A 26,565-nucleotide genomic window follows, 5' to 3' on the forward strand; every position below is an offset into this window, starting at 1 on the left:
AGAGCGCGCGTTAAGCTTTCCTGAGTAACTGGGCCTGCTGGGATATGTGGCCAGGTTGTTATAGGAAGACGTGGGATAATGATGATCTGCAACAGACAGCGTATCTCAGTATCAGATGTAAAAATACAGCCAGACTGGTCTCATACTCTGCCTTTCTAGACCTTATAAACTGTCAAAAGTAGACCCACAACTGATCCAAAAGGAAAGAAACATTCAAATCACAGGACCTTTACTCCATTATCCAACAGACATTTTCACTGCAGTCTAGAGTACAATTCTGTACTCACTTGAAAACAATAATGCAGTTATGCATTGCATTGTGATGTTGTAGGCTAGTCTAAGTAGGATAATTGTATTGTCCCTAAACAAGATCAATAGGGGGGCGCTTTTTGAGCTCCGTGTCTCATGTCTTCACTGTTCTTTCATGTGCAATGATGCACCTGGCCTCTCCGCTGCCTATCAGCTATTCCTATTTGTTGTTGTGGATTCGTATAGAAAATTGATGCAGCTTTGAATGCTTTTATGTGTGGTATGATTGCTAGTTAGCTATTGCGGATCTGGACAAATGATCCACCCACCAGTATTGTGGTAGGGCGGCAGGTAGCCTAGCGGTTAGAGCGTTGGGCCAGTAGCCAACAAGGAGAAAATAATCTGTTGATGTGCCCTTGAACAAGGCACTTAACCCTAAATCGCTCTGGGTAAGAGTGTCTGCTAAATGACAATACATATAAATGTTTTGTCACTCTGCCCTCTTTATACAACCCTGCCCTATTTTGTACCCACCCCCACCCCAGTAAATTTCGAACTGACCCTTATCCAGATTCCTAGTTTTTCACAGACAGAGACAGTAGGAACTTGGCAGTCTTCGAACTTGGACCAGAATAAATATTTTAAGTGGAGAGGAGAGGGAATATTTGTTCCAGATGGATCTGAATCTGTTTTCTTTTTGGGCGTTGATGGAAAGGTTGAATCTTCATAAACGCTAGTACAGATAAATATGGTTTGGGACAAGATATTGTTTTTAAATAGTGTTCCAAACTTCATTTCATCTGACGATTTTGCCTTTTGTTTTCTGTTCAACAAGAAATATGTAATCGTCATGTTTCCTGTAATGTTGATGTTTGCTGTTTTTGTAGACGCATTGCATAGGTTACCTTGCTTGGGGCACTACAGTGGGGTCCACACCAGGACCACAGGTCAATAATAGATAATATAAAGTCGTGGTCAAAAGTTTTGAGAATGACAAAAGTATTGGTCTTCACAAAGTTCGCTGCTTCAGTGTTATGAGATATTTTTGTCAGATGTTACTATGGTATACTGAAGTATAATTACAAGCATTCCATAAGTGTCAAAGGCTTTCATTGACAATTACATTAAGTTTATGCAAAGAGTCAATATTTGCAGTGTTGACCCTTCTTTTTCAAGACCTCTGCAATCCGCCCTGGCATGCTGTCAATTAACTTCTGGGCCACATCCTGACTGATGGCAGCCCATTCCTGCATAATCAATGCTTGGAGTTTGTCAGAATTTGTGGGTTTTTGTTTGTCCACCCGCCTCTTCAGGATCAACCACAAGTTCTCAATGGGATTAAGGTCTGGGGAGTTTCCTGGCCATGGACCCAAAATGTCGATGTTTTGTTCCCCGAGCCACTTAGTTATCACTTTTGCCTTATGGCAAGGTTCTCCATCATGCTGGAAAAGGCATTGGTCGTCACCAAACTGTTCTTGGATGGTTGGGAGAAGTTGCTCTCGGAGGATGTGTTGGTACCATTCTTTATTCATGGCTGTGTTCTTAGGCAAAATTGTGAGTGAGCCCACTCCCTTGGCTGAGAAGCAACCCCACACATGAATGGTCTCAGGATGCTTTACTGTTGACATGACACAGGACTGATGGTAGCGCTCACCTTGTCTTCTCTGGACAAGGTGTTTTCCGGATGCCCCAAACAATCGGAAAGGGGATTCATCAGAGATAATGACTTTACCCCAGTCCTCAGCAGTACAATCCCTGTACCTTTTGCAGAATATCAGTTTGTCCCTGATGTTTTTCCTGGAGAGAAGTGGCTTCTTTGCTGCCCTTCTTGACACCAGGCTATCCTCCAAAAGTATTTGCCTCACTCTGCGTGCAGATGCACTCACACCTGCATGCTGCCATTCCTGAGCAAGCTCTGCACTGGTGGTGCCCCGATCCCGCAGCTGAATCAACTTTAGGAGACGGTCCTGGTGCTTGCTGGACTTTCTTGGGCGCCCTGACGCCTTCTTCACAACAATTGAACCTCTCTCCTTGAAGTTCTTGATGATCCGATAAATGGTTGATTTAGGTGCATTCTTACTAGCAGCAATATCCTTGCCTGTGAAGCCCTTTTTGTGCAAAGCAATGTAGACGGCACGTGTTACCTTGCAGGTAACCATGGTTAACAGAGGAAGAACAATGATTTCAAGCACCACCCTCCTTTTAAAGCTTCCAGTCTGTTATTCTAACTCAATCAGCATGACAGAGTGATCTCCAGCCTTGTCCTCGTCAACACTCTCACCTGTGTTAACGAGAGAATCACTGACATGATGGCAGCTTGTCCTTTTGTGGCAGGGCTGAAATGCAGTGGAAATGTTTTTTGGGGATTAAGTTCATTTTCATGGCAAAGAGGGACTTTGCAATTAATTGCAATTCATCTGATCACTCTTCATGACATTCTGGAGTATATATGCAAATTGCCATCATCAAAACTGAGGCAGCAGACTTTGTGAAAATTTGTATTTGTGTCATTCTCAAAACGTTTGACCACGACTGTACACTATAATTGGTCACAGTTGAGGGATGAAGAAGTCAGCTCCTTGTAGTCTTATACTAGTAGGTCTGTGTGAAATTGACAACAAGGATGCTATGGACTAAAGACACGCAGCTGATAAAGTCAGTGTCATTTTATTTGATCGCCCACCAATCCCGTCTGCTCACAAACACAGGAGCGTCTGGCTTGCAGACATCATTTGCCCTTTATAATGTCAATATCCAAGGAGAACAGATGTACACAGCAGAAGTCGTCCCCCAGAAGAAGTCCTCCATTTATTCTCAGGGAAGTCTCAGGGAAGATGTGATGCGTGTGTGTTTTCTTTAACCTTGTAAATACGGACGTCCGAGTCGAGCTGACTTCTCAGTGTTACTAGAGTTGAATTAAGGGAATGGAGTTGTGGGGAGGAATTTAGGGAGGGATGGAGGGAGAGTGGAAGGAGGGAGGAGGAGAAGGGGGTAGGGCTAATTGAGGGAGAAGAGGAGACGACGGGTGTGTATTTGCGCGAGCGTGTGTTTGTTTGTGTGTGTGCGTGCATGCGTCTGTGTGTGTGTGTTAGGAGGTAGGAGACGGTATGCTGGGGAGCTACCAGCTGAATGGATGTGATCTCCAACCCCATATATCAGCTGTTGGAGGGCTGGCTTCTCGTCTGATTGACAGGAGACCCCGCCCTGCCGTTCTGGGGGACATGTGATGTTTCTTAGTGTGTCTGAGTGTGTCTGACACAGACCATATGTGTTCTCCTGTCCCTCTGAGGCAGATGTGATGAATCGGCTGTTACTCAAACACATTGTTTGTGCTGAACGGGGAGATTTGAAAGCAAGTAGTACAATGACTGCCTGTTACAACCATTATGTTACCCTGACACACAACAAGGAGTAGTATGAGTCCTTAACAAAGAGAGGCAACAGATGATCACAGTGTGGTTATCAGGTTTTGTTTGTCAGTAAATCACTGTCTGCTCTAACTAATACATCATGGAATTCCCTAAGGACTTTCCTCAACCGTGTGAGAGTGGAAAAATTAGAGCTCATAATTAGCTCTCATCCTGATTATTACAAGATTATTACATTATGAAATCATCTTGTGTTGATGTTAGGAATAAAATGTGCTCTATTGCAATGTATATGAATGAAATAAAGCAATGTATACATTATAGTAATTTATTACTGTGTTAAGCACATAGGATTACATAAATCGTCATGAATTACAGGATCTCTATGGTCAAGCCTATTTCGGATTCAATTTCAGTCTTTCAAAAGTCTCTGTTGTTGGGGTGGGAATTGTCATTCTTTAAGTTGAAATTGCAGGTAGGTCTTTGGGTTTTGGTTAGACCCCTTCAGTAGTTTATATAGAGGGTTGCCCTCCCACTCCCCACTCCCCTCTCCCCTCAGACTCAGAGGCACTATGTGATTTCATGGCAACTCCACGTCCAAGTCTAAAAACAGTTTTAGGGAAATGAGCATACATGTCCCTCCCAGGATGTGCTACTTCCGCTATACTAGCACACTAAATAAGCCTTGCGCTCTTGAACGCACCCACCGTTTGCCGGTGAAAACTGTAACAGGAAATGGACAATAAACAAGGAATACAACGTAATCATACACATTTCTGACGATCTACCTTCACGTTTTATTTAGTAAATAATATCACATTGTACATGTTACTTTTAATCACTAAATGCATGGCCAGAAAGAGCTATATTATCGAGAGACAGACAAAAGATTTTGGTGCCAAACCAATTGCAGACGCTCCAAATTTAACCTCTAATACATGTTTCTCTTCTTCACAGGTGATCAACAATCACATATCAAAGAACACAACTAACCACACATCAATACAATTAATAAATGTGCTTCTCATAAACCATTCCATAAACAATGTCTGTTCATTTATATAAGGCAATGTATTTTATGTGACAGCAGGACTTAAATGACAGCATATTTTAATTTAGCATATAGCCCAGAAATGTAAATGTTGTAGGCTAGGGGATACAATGCAGTTCTGTTCAACATGGCTTTTCCCCCGTACAAATGCTAGCTTTTCATTTGCATTAATAAGACAAAACATGAAAGAAATATCAATGCGTTGTTAGGCAAGTTAGATGATTACAAAACCCAACACAACATTAAATTACAGCTTCTGAAAAAAATAACACATTGTCTTGCAATGGAAGTAGACAGTTATGGGCAATTCGACGGTAACGGAATTGCACTGAGACTCAGATTTTTCACTTAAAATGTATGCCAAACAAAAACCATTGATTTCAAAGTTGAACACACCATACAGCTCTATGCACAAGGACTACTTTAAACACATTTCCAAAAACTCTGTTAAATATCTGCTCTGAATTCAAATTCAAGATGGGGCCTCCCTAGTGTCGCAGCGGTCTAAGGCACTGCATCGCAGTGCTTGAGGCGTCACTACAGACCCAGGTTCGATCCCAGGCTGTGTTGCAGCCGGCCGCGACCGGGAGACCCATGAGGCGGCGCACAATTGGTCCAGCGTTTGGCTGGCTGGGATGTCTTTGTCCCATCGCGCTCTAGCGACTCCTTGTGGTGGGCCGGGCGCATGCACGCTGACTTCGGTCACCAGCTGTACGGTGTTTCCTCCGTCACGTTGGTGCGGCTGGCTTCCGGGTTAAGCGAGCAGTGTGTCAAGAAGCAGTGAGGCTGGGCAGGGTCGTGTTTCGGAGGACACATGGCTCTCGACCTTCGCCTCTCCCGAGTCCGTACGGGAGTTGCAGCGATGGGACAAGACTGTAACCAAATAATTTTTTGAATAAGATTCAACGATGTCTGCAGAAAGAATGGAGTGTCAGCTATGACATGACACATTGACTTAAAAAAAATATTGAACAGTGAAGTGGATTTACACCCGGTAAATTAATTGCAGTAATGGAATTTCATCATGGGTCCCTGATCTGTACTACACAGAAATGCAAAATGATGGATATGAATGTCATTCTCTTCATGGGGATGTATTCTAAATAGGTACACAAAGGTAGAAATATGCAATATCCTGCTTTGTATATTTGGGTATTATTCTACACACTGGCTATTATTTTAATGAGCTCTGAACCCAAACAAGACCACATTTGGTTGGTCCGTACTGTACTGTGCTGTACTGTACTGTGCTGTCCAAACTTGTGAACCCAACTGTGGTTTGTAACTACTATGATTTCCCATTGTAGCCAATTCAATTGCAGAAATTCTGTTACCGAATTTCGAGTTTGAATCACTTATAAATTCATAAAGAATATTGATAGCAGTAAAAACACAATAACTATTTGATAGGTCTACCTTTACTTCTTACTTATGTGAACTTTCATTATCATCCCTCTTCATGAAAATAGAAAATATCTTAAAGATACTGTATGTTGGTTTTTGGTAACGGAATTTCAAGGCACAAGGCAATGTTTATTAAACGTACAGAAGGCAGAAAAAATTATCCACTTAAATATAAGTATTGATGTTAGTTGGCAGAGGTCTCTTTTTCAATATTTTTGTGTGTTGATGTATTTCTAATACAATTTTAAGACTTTTTCTGGTAGATGTTTTCTAAGACCCCTGTTCCACCAGCTTCATTTGACACCCAATTTGACATGCTCCAATGACCTTCACGTTGGTGCTCATGGGTCCTTTTACATGGAAATGACCTTATTTCTCCAACAATCCCTGGAGAAAGTAGTGTAGTAATGAGTGCTTACTGTTTTCTGCCTGCAGAGATTTCACCCTGCTGTTAGATGCAGAAATGGAGGCCCTCTTGTTCAAGTGTTGAGCCTGTAGCCTAATGGGAGACATCTGAACGTCATTAAAATGCCAATTTCACAGCGTTAAACGGCCTAAAGGTGTCCACAGCTGACCCTAACAAGCTGATGACTGTAGTATTTCAAGCCCGATTAGAACACTACTTTGACTTGGCTGTCAGGAGAAAGCCAAATAGTAAGATCTAAACCTAGACCTAATAAAGTGAGTTGAGTTGTCACATGGGCTATGGGCTGTGTTCTGTAGGCCTATGACTTTTGGCATGTTAGCTTCTGTTGAACAGCTTGACTGTTTTGTTCTCTGTTCATTTGTTTGTGTACTCAATGGAAACATCGCAATGCCCTTAGTGAAAGTATCTTTGCTCTCAAAGGCTTACGTCACACAGAACTTCTATTATTACTGGTAATAGACAGCTTTAGTAAATTAGTCCGTAGCTCAACTGGGAACACGGTAGTGGGCAGCTAGCAGGCTTTCCTACAGCAGGCTGAGGGACCTCTTTAAGCCCTGAGCGTCTGTGTTGATCCTGCTCTAACACCAAGGTTCTGAGAACCTGATCAATCATTTCTCACTGTAAATATTTACTTGTTTAATGGTCATCTTTTCACTGTGATGTTTCTACTAGCTACCCAAATGATGATCTACTAACTATCCAAATTGTTTCTACTAGCTACCCAAATGATTATCTACTAACTATCCAAATTGTTTCTACTAGCTACCCAAATTATTATCTACTAACTATCCAAATTGTTTCTACTAGCTACCCAAATTATTATCAACTAACTATCCAAATTGTTTCTACTAGCTACCCAAATTATTATCTACTAACTATCCAAATTGTTTCTACTAGCTACCCAAATGATTTATTCTTACTGAGGGGCTTTACATTAATTTCCGCCCCTATTATCCATTAAAGATAAGCACTGGTTGGTTGTGGTAGCTATGAATATGCGTGTTGCGATATTGCTGTGTTTTCCCAGACCTTAAATGATTGGGGGTGGATAGAATTAAAGGAGCAGGTCAGACACAATCAATCCACATAGACAATCAGGTTGCTTTACTGGCTCCCCTGGCCTCCCTTCCTCCGAGGCTCTCTCTCCTACAGTTGAAGTAGGAAGTTTACATACACTTAGGTTGGAGTCATTAAAACTAGTTTTTCAACCACTTCACAAATTTCTTGTTAACAAACTATAGTTTTGGCAAGTCGGTTAGGACATCTGCTTTGTGCATGACACAAGTAATTTTTCCAACAATTGTTTACAGACAGATTATTTCACTTATAATTCACTGTATCACAATTCCAGGGGGGTCAAAAGTTTACATACACTAAGTTGACTGTGCCTTTAAACAGCTTGGAAAATTCCAGAAAATGATGTCATGGCTTTAGAAGCTTCTGATAGGGTAATTGACATAATTTGAGTCAATTGGAGGTGTACCTGTGGATGTATTTCAAGGCCTACCTTCAAATTCAGTGACTCTTTGCTTGACATCATGGGAAAATCAAAAGAAATCAGCCAAGAACTCAGAAAAAAAATGGTAGACCTCCACAAGTCTGGTTCATCCTTGGGAGCAATTTCCAAACGCCTGAAGGTACCACGTTCATCTGTACAAACAATAGTACGCAAGTATAAACACCATGGGACCACGCAGCTGTCATACCGCTCAGGAAGGAGACGCGTTCTGTCTCCTAGAGATTAACGTACTTTGGTGCGAAAAGTGCAAATCAATCCCAGAACAACAGCAAAGGACCTTGTGAAGATGCTGGAGGAAATAGGTACAAAAGTATCTATATCCACAGTAAAACGAGTCCTATATCGACATAACCTGAAAGGCCGCTCAGCAAGGAGGAAGCCACTGCTCCAAAACCGCCATAAAAAAGCCAGACTACGGTTTGCAACTGCACATGGGGACAAAGATCGTACTTTTTGGAGAAATGTCCTCTGGTCTGATGAAACAAAAATATAACTGTTTGGCCATAATGACCATCGTTATGTTTGGAGGTAAAATGGGGTGGCTTGCAAGCCAAAGAACACCATCCCAACCGTGAAGCACGGGGGTGGCAGCATCATGCTGTGGGGGTGCTTTGCTGCAGGAGGGACTGGTGCACTTCACAAAATAGATGGCATCATGAGGAAGGAAAATTATGTGGATATATTGAAGCAACATCTCAAGACATCAGTCAGGAAGTTAAAGCTTGGTCGCAAATGGTTCTTCCAAATGGACAATGACCCCAAGCATACTTCCAAAGTTGTGGCGAAATGGCTTAAGGACAACAAAGTCAAGGTATTGGAGTGGCCATCACAAAGCCCTGACATCAATCCTATAGAACATTTGTGGGCAGAACTGAAAAAGCGTGTGCGAGCAAGGAGGCCTACAAACCTGACTCCGTTACACCAGCTCTGTCAGGAGGAATGGGCCAAAATTCACCCAACTTATTGTGGGAAGCTTGTGGAAGGCTACCTGAAACCTTTGACCCAAGTTTAACAATTTAAAGGCAATGCTACCAAATACTAATTGAGTGTATGTAAACTTCTGACCCACTGGGAATGTGATGAAAGAAATAAAAGCTGAAATAAATCATTCTCTACTATTATTCTGACATTTCACATTCTTAAAATAAAGTGGTGATCCTAACTGACCTAAGACAGGGAATTTTTTACTAGGATTAAATGTCAGGAATTGTGAAAAACTGAGTTTAAATGTATTTGGCTAAGGTGTATGTAAACTTCCGACTTCAACTGTATAACCCTAATACATAGCTGTTAACTCATATGGTGTCGAATACCATAGGAGTCACCATGAATGAGAGTCATCTCCCCTCCAGCTGTTGGCTGTGTCTCCTCTGCTACTCAGCCGCTACTGAGGCTCTCTCCTCTCCAGCCTAAATCTTCCACAGTGTATGTATGTATGTGTATTGTGATGTCACGAGAGGCTGTGTCCTGGAGGGACGTTACATCCCCCTGAGGTGGCTGCAAACCCAGACAGCTATGGCTCCATCTGCTGGTATGGTCGGGAACTCCACCCCTCTATGGCCAATCTTCCCACGCAGCTGAAACAAATGAGGAGCTGATGAGCTGAAGGTTTGGGAAGGGAAGAGACACACTGAGGGAGTGTGTGGGGGGTTGTGAAGTAACACAGTCTCCAACCTGGGCTCTCTGGAGGACAAGAGTGCTGCACGTCCACTTCCATGAGGGATATAAGGATTTGGAGATACTTACCTTTGGGAAATACTCACCGTTGGATATATGCACCTGTGGAAATACGTGAGAGACATTTGGAAGGACTTTTTGCTGGGGTGGCCACTAGCTGCAACGTGGACTACAGTAAGGCTGGGGAAAAGTTATCTGAGCGAGTGAGAACTATGATTTTGGATGTGGAAGAGACATCCCTGAAATGTTAACCCTTAAAGAGCCACAAGAGAACAGAATTTGGTTATATTTTCGTTAATTTCCCAAGACCTTTAATAAAATCCTTGTTTGGTTTGAACCTTGTCTCCTTGCACTACTTGAGCAATCCCGCTGAAAGCTGTGTAGCCTCTCGTGACGTCACAGTATGTATGTGTATGTGTATGTGTATGTGTGTGTGTGTGTGTGTACTAGCTTCCCTGGCCTGCTACTCTCCTCTCCAGCGTCCACAGAGGCTGGCCTCCCTGCTGTTGTATCTCATCATTATGTACCGGCCTTAAAGGGGGATTTGGCCCTTTGCCAGGCAGCACGCCAGCCAGCTTCCTGTGTGATTGAGATGAGCTTCCTGTGTTCCAACAAAAGAAGGGCCAACTCAGCAAACCAAGGCAGAGGGAGACGGCTCACAGTGCTCCTGCCAGACCTGGGTTCAAATACTATTTGAAATCACTTTTAATATGCTTGAATGAGCTTGCCTGGCTTAATTGACCAATAGAATAGTATTTCAATAATTTCAAATAGTATTTGAACTCAGGTCTGACTACTACTGCTGCTGCTGCTGGTCTGACCTCCAGCCCAGAGAGCAAGCCCCCAGGCTTATAGTATTCATCTCCCCTATTATATTAATATCATAGCTCAGCTGTTCTTGGGGGGAATCTGGGGTCGTGGGTGTGCAACAGGAAAGAGACTCACTACTATAAAATATTTTGTATGGAAGTGATTGGTGGCCGTTAGCTAAGATTCATATTAAATGTCTCTCTCTTCCCCCTTGCCTGAATAACGCTCATAGGCCTAGTCTGTGAGAGGGTTGATTATTATCTAAGTGTTAAAACCAGGTGGGTGAGTCAGAAATAGTTAACACTGCCCTGCTATTTTCAACACAGTGACAGAGCCGTGAATAGTAGTGTGAACTTGGCCCTGCTCCAGATGTTTTAGGTTCTTGATCTTTTTTTGGGCCTAGTAGCCCTTTTTATAGGCCTAATGGTCATTTCATATGGGGACCCGTGGTTTTAGAATAATACATGTTTTGTAGTTTATTTTGAAGGGAAAAAATAAGAAAGAGGCTTAATTGAAAAGGCACTAGAAAGGTGTAAGTGCTATTGATTTTCTGAAGTACTGCGGGGAGCACAAGTACCTTCAGGTTAATGTTCTTCTAAAAGTGTTATTTTTAAGACTTCCTGGCAATTGCACCGGGTGTCAGCTTTCAAACATTGACTGAGCTTCCAGTCTCTCTGGTCAACAGCAGTGAAGGTTTCTACAGTACATTCTGTTCTATTGTTTTCTGTTCTATTCTATTCTGTGACTGAAAAATCCTCATTAGTAGGATCTACAGGGGCTCTCAGAGCATGCTGGGAGTCTGGGACGGCAAGGATATTATCGGGATCATCTCAGCTCAGCCTCTCCTACTCAGAGGACATGATCTTGATTCATTGCTTTTGTCTGTCATGAGAGGTCAAGATGGGGGAGGAGGATAGAGGAGAGTGAAAGACACAGACACTGTTTGATATTCTCCTCCAGTATCTGTGGGGCAGCCAATACGTGTCAAGGCTTAGGGCTGGCCATGTTTCACGCTCACTCCCTATATATATGATGTCATGGTTGTGGTTTAAACCTGGCTCATGAGTAGGGAGTAAATGGAGCGATTGTGTGGGTGGTAAGAGAGAGAGAGAGGGGGGGGGGGGTAGAGAGAGAGGGGGGGTAGAGAGAGAGTCATAAAGAGAACAAGAAGGAGAGTGGGAGAGAAATGACTAATCTTGCAACTGATTTATATTTTAGCTGTTTTCAGTGTCATTTCAGTTGAGATGCATTTCCTGTTCGTCAGGGGTCTGCGACTGTAGTAAACCAGAGTGTTTTTTCCTTTTCCATTCCCTATTTTCACAACAGGAGAATGAGGAAAGCCCAACGCTAGTCTCTAAATGCTTCCCAAATGGCACTATATTCCCTATATAGTGCACTACTTTTGACCAGAGCTCTGGTCAAAAGTAGTGCACTATATAGGGAATAGGGTGCCATTTGGGACGCAACCTCTCTCTCTCTCTCTCTCTCTGGAGCACTGTCATAGTGGAGTACTGCCAAGTTCTCTCTCTGCTTTACCCAGAAAAGCAGCTAGCTTAGCGTTTGTGATTCTAATATTACTGTTGCTGCTGCTCCTAGGAAGCATTTGCTGACGTGTAGATATTTCTAAACGAAGGGAGCCGCCAAATAAAGCCACTCACTCAGTCGTGAATAAGACCTGCGAGTGTAACTCAATCTGAATCTGATGCTCAGCCGTTTTAAACAATCTACACTAGACAGGAAGAGATTGTGTTTAACCCCTCTGACTTTATACAGAGTTGGTCTACATTTTTATTTATTTAACCTTTATGTATTCAGGAAGTCCTATTGAGGTCAGAAGACCTCTTTTATAATGGAGATCAGGCCAAGAGGACAGCTCAATAAAAAACAGGAAGAGTGTTGAGAGTGGGCTATGTGTTTTTAGAAGGAAATGGGTGGTTATCATGGGAAATTATTAGGTAGGGGGTAAGGTTGGGGATTGCCAGGGACCTCACGATACGATACTCAGGTGCCGATATGACAGGGGTACTCAAGTACTATTTGAGAAGGTCCGTTCACACACATTTCCTAGGTGGCAAAGGTCCGGATTGATAATATTATTTATTAGCGCAGTAACAAACCCCCACCTCACAACCCATGCGACCCCAAACTGTTCAAGTTGACGGAGATAAAATGTTGCAGTTTTAAAGGATTTTTCTCACAATTCTACACATTTTGCAGGGGGCAGAGTTGTTTTTGCTGTTTTAAAGTTAATTTCCTGCAATTCTATGCATTCTTCCATGTCTTATGTGTGTTTATATGATAGTTTTTTATTTTATTTGGGGGGGAGGGGTCCTGCGGTCCGTATTGACCCCGTTCTGGGTCCAGATCCGGTCCGCGGTCTGCCAGTTGAGTATGGAGGTATGGAGGTATGGAGGTATGGAGGCGATATGATATGTATGTATTGCGATTCAATACTGTGATTTTATTGCTCCCCATATGTCTGCTGCAGAGAGAATACATCATCATGGAAATAAAAGTGCTGAAGACAAAATTGGAGTTTTGGTGCAGGTACAGCCAACTAACTCAAAAACAATATTGCAATTTTGTCAAAACAATACGATATATCGTCAAAAATAATATCCCGATATGTACAGTGAGGGAAAAAAGTATTTGATCCCCTGCTGATTTTGTAAGTTTGCCCACTGACAAAGACATTATCAGTCTATAATTTTAATGGTAGGTTTATTTGAACAGTGAGAGACAGAATAACAACAAAAGAATCCAAAAAAACGCATGTCAAAAATGTTATAAATTGATTTGCATTTTAATGAGGGAAATAAGTATTTGACCCCTCTGCAAAACATGACTTAGTACTTGGTGGCAAAACCCTTGTTGGCAATCACAGAGGTCAGACGTTTCTTGTAGTTGGCCACCAGGTTTGCACACATCTCAGGAGGGATTTTGTTCCACTACTCTTTGCAGATCTTCTCCAAGTCATTAAGGTTTCGAGGCTGACGTTTGGCAACTCGAACCTTCAGCTCCCTCCACAGATTTTCTATGGGATTAAGGTCTGGAGACTGGCTAGGCCACTCCAGGACCTTAATGTGCTCTTCTTGAGCCACTCCTTTGTTGCCTTGGCCGTGTGTTTTGGGTCATTGTCATGCTGGAATACCCATCCACGACCCATTTTCAGGCAGCATTCTTCCTCCTCCAAACACGACGAGTTGAGTTGATGCCAAAGAGCTAGATTTTGGTCTCATCTGACCACAACACTTTCACCCAGTTCTCCTCTGAATCATTCAGATGTTCATTGGCAAACTTCAAACGGGCCTGTATATGTGGTCCTCTGTAGCTCAGCTGGTAGAGCACGGCGCTTGTAACGCCAAGGTAGTGGGTTCGATCCCCGGGACCACCCATACACAAAAAAAATGTATGCACGCATGACTGTAAGTCGCTTTGGATAAAAGCGTCTGCTAAATGGCATATTATTATTATTATTATTATTATTCAAACGGCCCTGTATATGTGCTTTCTTGAGCAGGGGGACCTTGCGGGCGCTGCAGGATTTCAGTCCTTCACGGCGTAGTGTGTTACCAATTGTTTTCTTGGTGACTATGGTCCCAGCTGCCTTGAGATCATTGACAAGATCCTCCCGTGTAGTTCTGGGCTGATTCCTCACCGTTCTCATGATCATTGCAACTCTACGAGGTGAGATCTTGCATGGAGCCCCAGGCCAAGGGAGATTGACAGTTCTTTTGTGTTTCTTCCATTTGCGAATAATCGCACCAACTGTTGTCATCTTCTCACCAAGCTGCTTGGCGATGGTCTTGTAGCCCATTCCAGCCTTGTGTAGGTCTACAATCTTGTCCCTGACATCCTTGGAGAGCTCTTTGGTCTTGGCCATGGTGGAGTTTGGAATCTGATTGATTGATTGCTTCTGTGGACAGGTGTCTTTTATACAGGTAACAAACTGAGATTAGGAGCACTCCCTTTAAGAGTGTGCTCCTAATCTCAGCTCCAGGGGCGGTGTGTTCAATAGGGCGATATGGGCGACGCACTGCCAAACGGGAAAAGGAAGGGATTTTTTTTCTAATCAATTATATCACGGCAACAGTAGTTATCAGTGTTGTAATCTAGACGTCTGATCTGCCACAGTGCCACTAAATGTCCAATCAGGCTAAAGTCGTGCTTCAAATGGCCCCCCCCCCTTTTGGGGCGATTTCAGTCAGGTTGAAAATCGCCCAGAAGTCTGTCATAGACTCCCATGTAAAATCTATTTTTTTCAAATATCAGAGCTTTCAATACAATCTCTATGGGTTTCTGAGGGCTTGCACTTACGCGCTTTCGTCATACGTAACATAACCATGAACGTAACTAAGAAAAGAGCGGGTAGCAGCGTCAATCAATTCACTACTACTATCAAAATGGCTAGGCTTCAGTGCAACTCGATTGTGTCTTTGAAAGAAGTTCCTTTTTGTCGGCGAACAAATGAAGATAAATTGGCAACGAAACAATTAGGACCTCCCAGACCAAATTTAATAATTCAACAGGTTTCTACTAAAGGGGGGAAGTCCTACACCCGAGGATTTTCCAAAAATTGGTACGAACGAAAAACCTGGCTAGCAGGCTGCGATATAGCTAATGCAGTCTTCTGCTACCCCCTGCTTACTCTTTCACCCTGAAGGCGGCACGGCAGACAGCACCGCTTGGACAGCGACTGGTGTGTAACGGACATGCACCATCTTTCAGGAAAGATTAAGAAACATGAGCTGTCAAAGACCCACATGGATAGCTGTTTGAGATGGTCTGCTTTGGGGAGAGTGAACATTCCCACTCAACTGGATGAGGGATACAGGCTAGCTGTCCGCCGCCACAACGATGAGGTTAGTGTTGATAATCACAAGTTTACTGGAGAACTGAAACTGACAAGGCTGACAAGATAGGACCCTTTTGTCCATTGTTATTGGATAGGAACAGAACTTATAACCAGCTCCTGACCTAAATAGATCTTAGCACAACATTTTACTCAACATATCATATTCCATATTCACTATAACAAATATATTTACTACGACATTAGCAAGAACCGCCACATCCTCAGCCGGCTAATCCAGTGTGTGAAGTTTTGCGGAGTGTTTGAGTTAGCTTTGCGAGGCAAAGATGAAACTGAGGGCTCCACCAACCCTGGTAAGCCAACACTTTTGAGATCAGTCAATAAATGCTTCTGGTATTGACTTATATGCTGCCCCTGTCTTCATGTTGTTGCTGGACATATCTTTTTTAAAATGTGTGTAGGTCACCTAAATCATCAGAAAAATTGCCCGCCCTGAGAATTTTTTCAGGAGCCGCCACTGCTCAGCTCGTTACCTGTGTAAAAGACACCTGGGAGCCAGAAATCTTTCTGATTGAGAGGGGGTCAAATACTTATTTCCCTCATTAAAATGCAAATCAATTTATAACATTTTTGACATGCGTATTTCTGGATTTTTTTGTTGTTGTTATTCTGTCTCTCACTGTTCAAATAAACCTACCATTAAAATTATAGACTGATCATTTCTTTGTCAGTGGGCAAACTTACAAAATCAGCAGGGGAATCAAATAATTTTTTCCCTCACTGTAACTGTAGCGACTTTTTTTTTCATCACTAGTAGGGAAGGGTAGGGGGTGGGGAAGGAAGTTGTGGTAGGAGAGATGGGGCATGAAAACTGGTGCCTGTCCAAATATGGCAAATATGGCAGCTCTACTCAGCACAGGAACATGGCTGGGAGTGCTCTGGTTTCCCCAGTGAAGTACAGGCACCAGGCAGCTACTATCCTGGTCTGACTTCTGATAGGAGCCTGTCCCTAAGGAATGCCTGAGAGCTCAGGTCAGGTCCTTTATAGTCATGATACACTCCACAAACAGACCACCACCTCACCACCTCTCTCCTGAACACCACAATGAGTTTATGAGAGGCTCTCTACGCTACACTGGCTTTAGTCACAGCTTAGGTATGTATGTAAGTGTGTGTGTGAATGTGTGGGGGAGGGGGTTCAGTGTGTGTGTGTGTGACAGTAGACAGTATATCCTATCACCCGGATGGTTTTAAGGAATCTGCACTGTGCTGTCCACAGACCAGTGATCTATATCTGGTTTTGGACATGGTTTAAGTTTACTGGAGATCTCTGATTTTTGTTGCACTCCCAAAGGACAGAAATACTTGAGCAGTTTGGTTGTTTAGTCAAGTTACCATATTAGTCTCAGTCCCTCCCTCAATCCCATTGACCCCTGTGTTGCATATCTGCCCAGTGAAAGATCTAGCCAGAAGATACCGATTCTTAAATTAAGTTACTTATGGAGTTTTAAGATGCAACTCCTTAAAAGCAATAATGTGTACGGTTATCATCTTCGATAAGGATAAGTGTGTTGGTCTACATATCGTTCTGTCCACTAGTCCCTTTCCCTCTGACAGTGGAGGGCTTGAAGCGCATTCCTGTCACTAGCTGCTAAGCTTCATAGAATAGAAGCAGCCCTGTTGTTTTTTGAACTTGACACCTCGCTGGCATTTTACAGGCATAGTTTCACATATAATGGCTCCCTGGAACTCTGTGCTGGACTAACAGAGGCTGTGGTTTTGGTTCTGTCCAGAGATGTTTATTCTATCTGGGACAAAGGGTTTGCAGGGCCGTTTGTACAAAATGTTGTGTGAAGTTTAACTACTTTGCCGAAGCTTTTAGCTGTCTTAATCTCTTTCTCTAAGACATTTGTTTTGTCAACAACTCATCAATAACTGAATTATAGTCAGCCAGCCAGTCAATCAGTCAGTCAGCCAGCCAGCCAGCCAGTCAGAGGCCCTAGTCCAGTTGAGCTAATCTGGGGGTTGAAGACAGGCTGTCTGTCTTGTTAGGCTCTATATAGAACATGATGGGATACACACACACACACACACACAAGGTGCTAAGGAATGCTTCACTCAACACAATACAGTACTGACTGCCAGAACTTCTTTCTCACCACGTACAGTGCTGAGAATGCAGCAGCACTCTTTTTCTTTTTTTACAATACAAAACATACACATACAAACGACAAAATACAGACAGATGCACACAGCACAGCACCCTCAATGCAGTAATTATGTAGTGTTAGCTGTCATTGACAGGCCAGGGGTATATATTTCGGTCCTATGACAGGTTGCCACCACAGTAAAATGGGGGAGAATTCCTCTTGAGCTTCCTCATCACTAGCCCTACTAGCCTTAATGTAAACCATGTGCATTGATGTTAGGACAGCATGCTGGTGATTAGCAGTTCTGTGTTGGATGGAGGACCTCAGTAGAGAGACAATGCAGAGGATTGTCCTGTAGGCTACCAGCTCAAGTCTGCATCCCAACAGGAATAGGATGCCATTTGGGACACATCCCTACTCAACTCCCTAGTTGTGTGTTGTACTGAGACAGGAAGTTTCTGGTAAATTGTCCACATTGTTACACACTCAACCCCCTTCTCCACCTTAGGGGATTGTATAATGGATGCTGTGCTTATCTCCTCTCCATTAGCATAGTAGCATTGTCCACTCACCCATTTCTTCTGTTGAAGCTATACCCCTAAATAGAGTAGAAACATTGAGGCTGATTTCTCTCTAGGCTATCTGTAAAAGGCCTGGTTATAATGGGAGGTAATAAACGATCTGGTGGCAGGGAGGCAGAGGTCTGCTATTCTCAGTGTGTCACAGGATAACAGTCAGGAGCTAATTCAATAAAACGACCTCCTCTCACATGGCTCTTACTTCACTAGCCTGTAGTCTCTCCTCCCTGTCCCTTCCTCCCTCTCTCTCTCATTCCCGCCTTCTCCATCACCCTCCTTCCCCCCATCCCTCCCTCCCTCCCTCCCTCCCTCCTGTAAATAGCCCAGCTAGGCTCAAAAGTCTTCCTGCCATGTATATCGATCCCCATCCAGTACAGACACACACATACGCGCACCCTTTGACGACTCAGGTCAATGAATCATTCCCCATTTTACACTCAGTCCCCAGCTCAACCCTCCTTAACGACAGGGAGACTAAATGCACTTTCTGTTTCCCTGGCTAAACGGACCGTTAGAGAACCACAGCTTACATGGGACAATGAGAGTAATGGCCCATGTCATGAGTTAATACAGATACTGTTTATATCTGTAATATATAGGGGTCCAGACCATGTGAACACCTGACCAGGAAGAACTCTGGGCCCTAAGGCTATATCAGTTAATTGGTCCTTTTTGTCAAGGGAAGGAAGAATGTATGCATTAGGTCACCAAGCCTGATGGGACTACAAATGTAAATACATTCAAAGTCTAATGCGTTCTATGGGACTACAAATGTAAATACATTCAAAGTCTAATATCTTCTATGGTACTACAAATGTAAATACATTCACAAAGTCTAATATCTTCTATGGGACTACAAATATAAATACATTCACAAAGTCTAATATCTTCTATGGTACTACAAATGTAAATACATTCACAAAGTCTAATTCGTTCTATGGTACTACAAATGTAAATACATTTACAAAGTCTAATATCTTCTATGGTACTACAAATGTAAATACATTCACAAAGTCTAATATCTTCTATGGTACTACAAATGTAAATACATTCAAAGTCTAATGTCGTCTATGGTACTACAAATGTAAACAAACACACAGTATTCACCATCACCTTTATTACTGTATCCTCACACATTTTCTTTTTTTTTCAGATGGACCTGAAACTACTTCTGAAATCAGTGTTGTTAGGAGTCATTTGTTACAGCAGTGCTCAGCAAGGTAAGATGATTCTCCTCCATCTTATCTCAAGTTTCTGACTACACAGTACATCATCTAATCATAATATATTTCTACTAAACCGCATAATAAATAAACAGTACAGAATAGTGGTTAACTGCCTGATGTCCCGTATTGGTGAGACGACCCCAACCGAGCATGCTGCTGTAATGTAATGATGTCATTAGCCAGAAGAAGAAGCAGCTCCACCTACACTGTAAACCCCAAGACATTTTCTACTCAAATAGGTTTAACTCAGTCAATGAAAAGTCATTATTACTTCAAATGTTTAAGTTGTACTGACTCAATACTAAACAAGGCAACAGTAAACATGTCGTCCCCCACGAATGATGCAGTGCCCCCCTTGAGCAAATTGAGATTGTGTGTGACTAACAAATTTAAGTTAATTACTATAGCTCCCACCTTAGGACAATCAGTACAATTTTGTAAATGCCAGATCTCGATGGCAAGACACATCAAATCAAATCAAATTTTATTGGCCACATGCGCCGAATACAACAGGTGCAGACATTACAGTGAAATGCTTACTTACAGCCCTTAACCAACAGTGCATTTCTTTTTAACAAAAAAAGTAAAAATAAAACAACAGCAAAAAAAGTGTTGAGAAAAAAAGAGCAGAAGTAAAATAAAATAACAGTAGGGAGGCTATATATACAGGGGGGTACCGGTGCAGAGTCAATGTGCGGGGGCACCGGCTAGTTGAGGTAGTTGAAGTAATATGTACATGTGGGGGTAGAGTTAAAGTGACTATGCATAAATAATTAACAGAGTAGCCGCAGCGTAAAAGGATGGGGTGGGGGGGGCAGTGCAAATAGTCCGGGTAGCCATGATTAGCTGTTCAGGAGTCTTATGGCTTGGGGGTAGAAGCTGTTGAGAAGTCTTTTGGACCTAGACTTGGCACTCCGGTACCGCTTGCCGTGCGGTAGCAGAGAGAAGAGTCTATGACTAGGGTGGCTGGAGTCTTTGACAATTTTGAGGGCCTTCCTCTGACACCGCCTGGTATAGAGGTCCTGGATGGCAGGAAGCTTGGCCCCAGTGATGTACTGGGCCGTACGCACTACCCTCTGTAGTGCCTTGCGGTCGGAGGCCAAGCAGTTGCCATACCAGGCGGTGATGCAACCAGTCAGGATGCTCTCGATGGTGCAGCTGTAGAATTTTTTGAGGATCTGAGGACCCATGCCAAATCTTTTCAGTCTCCTGAGGGGGAATAGGCTTTGTCGTGCCCTCTTCACGACTGTCTTGGTGTGTTTGGACCATGATAGTTCGTTGGTGATGTGGACACCAAGGAACTTGAAGCTCTCAACCTGTTCCACTACAGCCCCGTCAATGAGAATGGGGGCGTGCTCAGTCCTCTTTTTTTTCCTGTAGTCCACAATCATCTCCTTTGTCTTGGTCACGTTGAGGGAGAGGTTGTTGTCCTGGCACCACACGGCCAGGTCTCTGACCTCCTCCCTATAGGCTGTCTCATCGTTGTCGGTGATCAGGCCTACCACTGTTGTGTCGTCGGCAAACTTAATGATGGTGTTGGAGTCGTGCCTGGCCATGCAGTCATGGGTGAACAGGGAGTACAGGAGGGGACTGAGCACGCACCCCTGAGGGGCCCCCGTGTTGAGGATCAGTGTGGCAGATGTGTTGTTACCTACCCTTACCACCTGGGGGCGGCCCGTCAGGAAGTCCAGGATCCAGTTGCAGAGGGAGGTGTTTAGTCCCAGGATCCTTAGCTTAGTGATGAGCTTAGAGGGCACTATGGTGTTGAATGCTGAGCTGTAGTCAATGAATAGCATTCTCACGTAGGTGTTCCTCTTGTCCAGGTGGGAAAGGGCAGTGTGGAGTGCAATAGAGATTGCATCATCTGTGGATCTGTTGGGGCGGTATGCACATTGGAGTGGGTCTAGGGTTTCTGGGATAATGCTGTTGATGTGAGCCATGACCAGCCTTTCAAAGCACTTCATGGCTACAGACGTCAGTGCTACGGGTCGTTAGTCATTTAGGCAGGTTATCTTAGAGTCCTTGGGCACGGGGACTATGGTGGTCTGCTTGAAACGTCATTCACCCAAGTTTTGTCAAAATCGGGCCAGTGCTGTCTGAGATATCGCGTGTGACGTACGAACGAACGGACGGACGGAGACAGATCCGCAGTTCCCTCCCCGATTTCATCGTGAAGGACAATGAGAAGTCACATCAACTACATTTTTAAAGTTATGATAACAAATTAACTTTTTTTCCCAGCATGCTCTACTGCAGGTATCTGTGTTTTTGCATGTACATTGAGTGATTGATTGATTAATCTTATGCTGCACAAAGATAAATAATAGAGAGGTATATTGTATGTAATCATATACAAATGTAAGCAAGGTTTGAAATTATTATGTTTTAGTCAAATATGATATCAGTTTGGGCTTCTTGCAGTCAATTTGCAGTCTACAAATTATTTGTAATTATGTTCCGGCCCCCTGATCATCCTCTCAAGAAAAAATCGTCCCAATGCTGAACTATTTGATGAACCCTGCCTTATGAGATATGTAATGTATTGTCATAAATAATTTAATTATAGTGATAACATTCACCTAGGAACTCACTTGGTGAAGGCCACAGGACTCACTCGAAAAGACACACTGGAAAATGTTATTGGAGGCGTGGCTTTGTGGGGGCATTACATCAAATCTGAACCTCCTACAGGGTCACAGTGACTATCGGTTTGAGTAATGACTTAAAAATCACTTTAGGTAACTGTACTCAGATATATTAAGTGCAACAGGTTTCCTCAAAAGTTTTGAGTAATGACAGCACATTGGGCTTTACAGTATAGGTTTCTTTGAGCATAGTAGTGAAGACATCTTGGAACTTTGGAACAGCGGAATATTCCATTCTGTCTCTAGCTCCATTTACTATTCTCTCTGAGCCACACAGTTTTCCAAATTATACAGTTTTTAGGAGTCTATGATGAGTTTGCTTCTTTTCAACCTTTGTTTTTCCATTCTATTCCAGAAGGGAACGAGTGCATCAAGGCTAATGCCAAATCCTGTGGGGAGTGTATTCAAGTGGGAGCGAAATGTGGCTGGTGCATGGACCCAGTACGTGGATATGAATTTGCCAATAACATTGTTACTGCATTGATGCTACACAACCTTAATATCAACTGACTCAGCGTTACAACTTGCAGGTGTATGCAAATCAAAGAAAGAAGAATGTAATCTAAACTGTTCCTTGGAATTACAACACCAGTGTGTCAGGCAATATTGTTTATAACCTTTATAAACTGCTTGGGAGTGTAGGAAATACATTTTCAGAAAATAAGGACCTTACATTTTTGGGTGGATTTCCTCTATAAGTGCCATAGTGCAATATGTCATGATACTGATACCTCCTCTCTTCCAGGAGTTCCTGAAGCAGGGTGAGGCCACATCGACCCGCTGTGATGAGCTGGAGTCCCTGAGGAAGAGAGGTTGCAGCGCCGCCAAGGTAGAAAACCCCAGAGGCAGCCAGCGGTTCCTGAAGAACAAGGCTGTGACCAACCGCAACAAGGGAGCAGAGAATCTCCGACCAGAGGACATCACACAGATCCAGCCACAGAAACTCACCCTCAGCCTCAGATCTGGTAAGAACTTAGCTGGAACTGTTACGTTTGATTAAGTTGTGTCCCAAATGGCACCCTTTTCCCTATTTAGTGTTAGGAATAGGGTGCCATTTGAGATGCAGTCTAAGTTAACTTTGCTTCAGCCAAAACATCTTGCTTGACAACCATTGTTGAAGCAGCGTTGCTGAGGGTCTTTTTTTATTTATCCTGCTGTTCTTCTGTGGTCTTTCATTGTTATGTTGATTATTTACAGTAGCCTCCATTTTCTTTGTGTGTTTTAGCTATTAACTGTACAGCTGTAATTATGATGTGGAAGGAGTATTCCTTGTACTCTTTCATGTGAAGGCCAGCACTTTATTTGACATGGACAGTGCACATTTATCAAGATTTCAGTGTTCACATCAATGTAAATATGCCAGAGTTAGCAAGTATGTAGTCCCTGGCTTAACCTTGCCCATTTGTCTGTGTACTGCAGGTGAACCCCAGTCTTTTAACCTGAAGTTCAAACGGGCTGAGGATTACCCCATCGACCTCTACTACCTGATGGACCTGTCCTACTCCATGAAGGACGATCTGGAAAACGTCAAGAACCTGGGAACACAGCTGATGGTGGAGATGTCAAAGATCACGACTGATTTTAAAATCGGTGAGATTGAGAATCAGCCCGGTTGTATGAGGCTTGAGGATGTCCATATTTCTTTGAACTTCTTCTCCACTTCAAATGGAGAAGATTGGGTGCATATTGCATAGTTATACTGTACTACAATACCCATAATGCCATGTGTAACATATCCAGTTTGATCTTAGTAAAGATGTTTTGAAGCTAACAAATTGGTGTCCCGTCTCCTTACCAATACAGTTTATATATGGGATAGATATCTTCTCCTCTTCTTCTTCTAGGTTTTGGTTCCTTTGTAGAGAAGACGGTGATGCCTTACATTAGCACCACCCCAGCCAAGCTGCTGAACCCCTGTACAGGGGACCAGAACTGCACCAGTCCCTTCAGCTATAAGAACGTCCTGAAGCTGACCAGCAATGGACAGGAGTTCAACACCCTGGTGGGACAACAGCAGATCTCTGGAAACCTGGACTCACCAGAGGGAGGCTTCGATGCCATCATGCAAGTGGCTGTGTGTGCTGTAAGTAATATGTTTTTATGATCATATTTAGGGGCAGTTTCCCGGACACCGATCAAGCCTAGTCCTGGACTAAAAATCTTTCTCCATTGAGCTTGCTTTTTATTCCAGGACTAGGCTTAATATCTGTCCAGGAAACCACCCATAAAGTTCCAATAATACTTAATAATATCAGGGTTTTATATAGACTGTGAATTAGTCTCATGGTACCAGACCTCAACACCCTATTCTCATTTGAGAATGGCTGGAGTCAAGGCTTACTGTGTTATGCTTAGAGAAGGCCGTTTTAGAAAACGTTTGAGAGTTAATTCATTCTAGGGTGCTAAACTGCTATTTTAAGAGGGTAACCTCTCACATAGCTGTTTATAGTTGTTGATATACTTCCTGAATCTTTTGTAAGTCTTGTAATTTTGTTCTCTGGTATTTCTGTAGGCTGTGTCCTTTTTCTGTATGTGGTTTATTTTTACAATGAGTTTTAATAGGCCTCCCTTCCTCCCTCCCCCTCTTCCCCAGGAGCACATTGGCTGGAGGAATGTCACCCGTCTGCTGGTGTTCTCCACTGATGCTGGCTTCCACTTCGCTGGAGATGGGAAACTGGGAGGGATCGTTCTGCCCAACGATGGGAAATGTCACCTGGAGAACAACATGTACACAATGAGCCACTACTATGTATGTATAGTAATACACTATGTAGTATAATAATGCACTATGTAGTATAATAATGCACTATGTAGTATAATAATGCACTGTGTAGTATAATAATGCACTATGTAGTATAATAATGCACTTCATGTATTGTGACTTTGTCTTTCTAGTCTTCTGTGTGCTCTGAATTTTGAATATGACAAGATTTGAAGGGAATGGGCTACTTGCCCTTAGTGATGTCATCAAAGGGCTAACCTGGTACCTGTTCTTCCTCATTGTCTCCCTGTAACAGGACTACCCCTCCATTGCTCACCTGGTTCAGAAACTGAGCGACAACAACATCCAGACGATCTTTGCCATCACAGAGGAGTTCCAGCCTGTTTACAAGGTCAGACAGTTGTTCCATTACACCGTGTGTGTAGAAAACATGTTCTTATTTTCATGTTTCTGTGCTTGTTTGTTGTAGGTTAGAAGAAGCCCAGCCCTTTGAAGAGCAGCATCTGCTCCTTGTTACCAGTAGCATCTCTTTGGATCTCTGGTTGTTTTCCAAATGGCACCTTGTTCCCTAAAAAGTTAACTACTTTCGCGAGAGCCCTATGAGGTCATAAGTACTGCACTTTGTTGGGAATAGGGTGCCATTTAGGCAGCAGCCTCTGTATGCTCCCTGCTGCCCTCTAGTGCTTTTCAAGCCAATTAGATGTCTGCCTGGAGTTCCATAATGACCTTCCCCATCAGTCCGATGTTTGGACAATATTTGCAATCTGTCAACCTCGGCAGAATGGCGTTCTCATTTAGTTGATTACACTGTGCGTCCCAAATGGCACCCTATTTCCGATATTACATTGATGTTTTAGTAATTTAGCAGATGCTCTTATCCAGAGCGACTTACAGTTAGTGAGTGCATACATTTTCATACTGCCCCCCCCCCCCCCCCCCCGTGGGAAACGAACCCACAACCCTGGCGTTGCAAGCGCCATCCTCTACCAACTGAGCTGCAGGGGACTATGTAGGGAATTGAATGCCATTTGGGACGCAGCCTTGGAATCTCAGATTTTAGAACCTCACAACACTACAAAAAGTTCTAACTTTAGATTCAGACCTTACGACTATGTGATGCAGACCACAATCAAACTACTCAGCAATCTAAATGGGTCAGGCAAAACTGTTTTGCTCTAGATTTTTCTGTGTATTTAGAGATTTACAGGATTCCTATTGACATACTAGTACATGATAATTTACTCTACTGTGTTATCTCTCAGGAGTTAAAGAATCTCATTCCTAAGTCTGCGGTGGGGACACTCTCTGCTAACTCCAGCAATGTTATCAACCTCATTATTGATGCCTACAATGTAAGTTTAGATTGGATTGGTTTAGTTACTAGAGAAGATACACTAACTTTCATCCTTAAAATAGTTGGTAAAAACCATGCTGCTGCTACTGTTAAGTCATCATATTTCTCTGTCTGAACTGATCTTTGTATGGGAATAGTCAAAAATATGCATTTCTGCATTTGTAAAACTGAAGCCTGCTGAATATTTAGTATATTTGAAACAATACAGAGGGCTAATTGTTGTTCTGTGTGCTAGTCTCTTTCCTCAGAGGTGATTCTGGAGAACAGCAAGCTACCAGAGGGAGTGACCATAACGTACCAGTCACGCTGCAAGAACGGAGTAACTGGTGAGGGAGAGATGGGAAGAAAATGTTCCAATATCTCCATCGGGGACGAGGTGAGAAACCAAAACAACACGCCATTTAATGTTTTTTTATTCTAAACACGTTTTTATTTTTATTTGTATCTTTCTGGTTCAGTTATTTTAGCTTTCTGATTAAGTAAATATAATGTTTTCCTTATCTGTAGGTGTCTGAGTTGTCAAAGTCATTGTTTTTATTACAAAATGTGACTATTATGCCCTTATGTGTGAT

The 26,565-nt window shown here is 42.9% G+C and overlaps 1 protein-coding gene and 1 pseudogene across 2 annotated transcripts in view; both read left to right on the top strand.

The window, feature by feature from the left end:
* LOC311108901 (integrin beta-1-like) overlaps window positions 1-4,609 on the top strand; it is a 39,698-nt pseudogene extending 35,089 nt beyond the window's left edge. Inside the window, exon 12 of the transcript in view lies at window positions 4,575-4,609. The product of the transcript in view is annotated as an integrin beta-1-like (transcript). The remainder of the gene's footprint in view (window positions 1-4,574) is intronic.
* LOC311109077 (integrin beta-1-like) overlaps window positions 1-26,565 on the top strand; it is a 39,721-nt gene that overhangs the window by 3,610 nt on the left and 9,546 nt on the right. The window contains exons 2-10 of the mRNA XM_084151881.1: window positions 19,200-19,266; window positions 22,273-22,358; window positions 22,663-22,882; window positions 23,337-23,507; window positions 23,762-24,000; window positions 24,511-24,666; window positions 24,935-25,030; window positions 25,902-25,991; window positions 26,229-26,369. Of these exons, the coding sequence (XP_084008007.1) occupies window positions 19,200-19,266; window positions 22,273-22,358; window positions 22,663-22,882; window positions 23,337-23,507; window positions 23,762-24,000; window positions 24,511-24,666; window positions 24,935-25,030; window positions 25,902-25,991; window positions 26,229-26,369 (1,266 nt within the window). The remainder of the gene's footprint in view (window positions 1-19,199; window positions 19,267-22,272; window positions 22,359-22,662; window positions 22,883-23,336; window positions 23,508-23,761; window positions 24,001-24,510; window positions 24,667-24,934; window positions 25,031-25,901; window positions 25,992-26,228; window positions 26,370-26,565) is intronic.

The sequence above is a fragment of the Coregonus lavaretus genome (assembly GCF_964263955.1).
Source record: "Coregonus lavaretus genome assembly, chromosome: 34".
NCBI lineage: Eukaryota > Metazoa > Chordata > Actinopteri > Salmoniformes > Salmonidae > Coregonus > Coregonus lavaretus.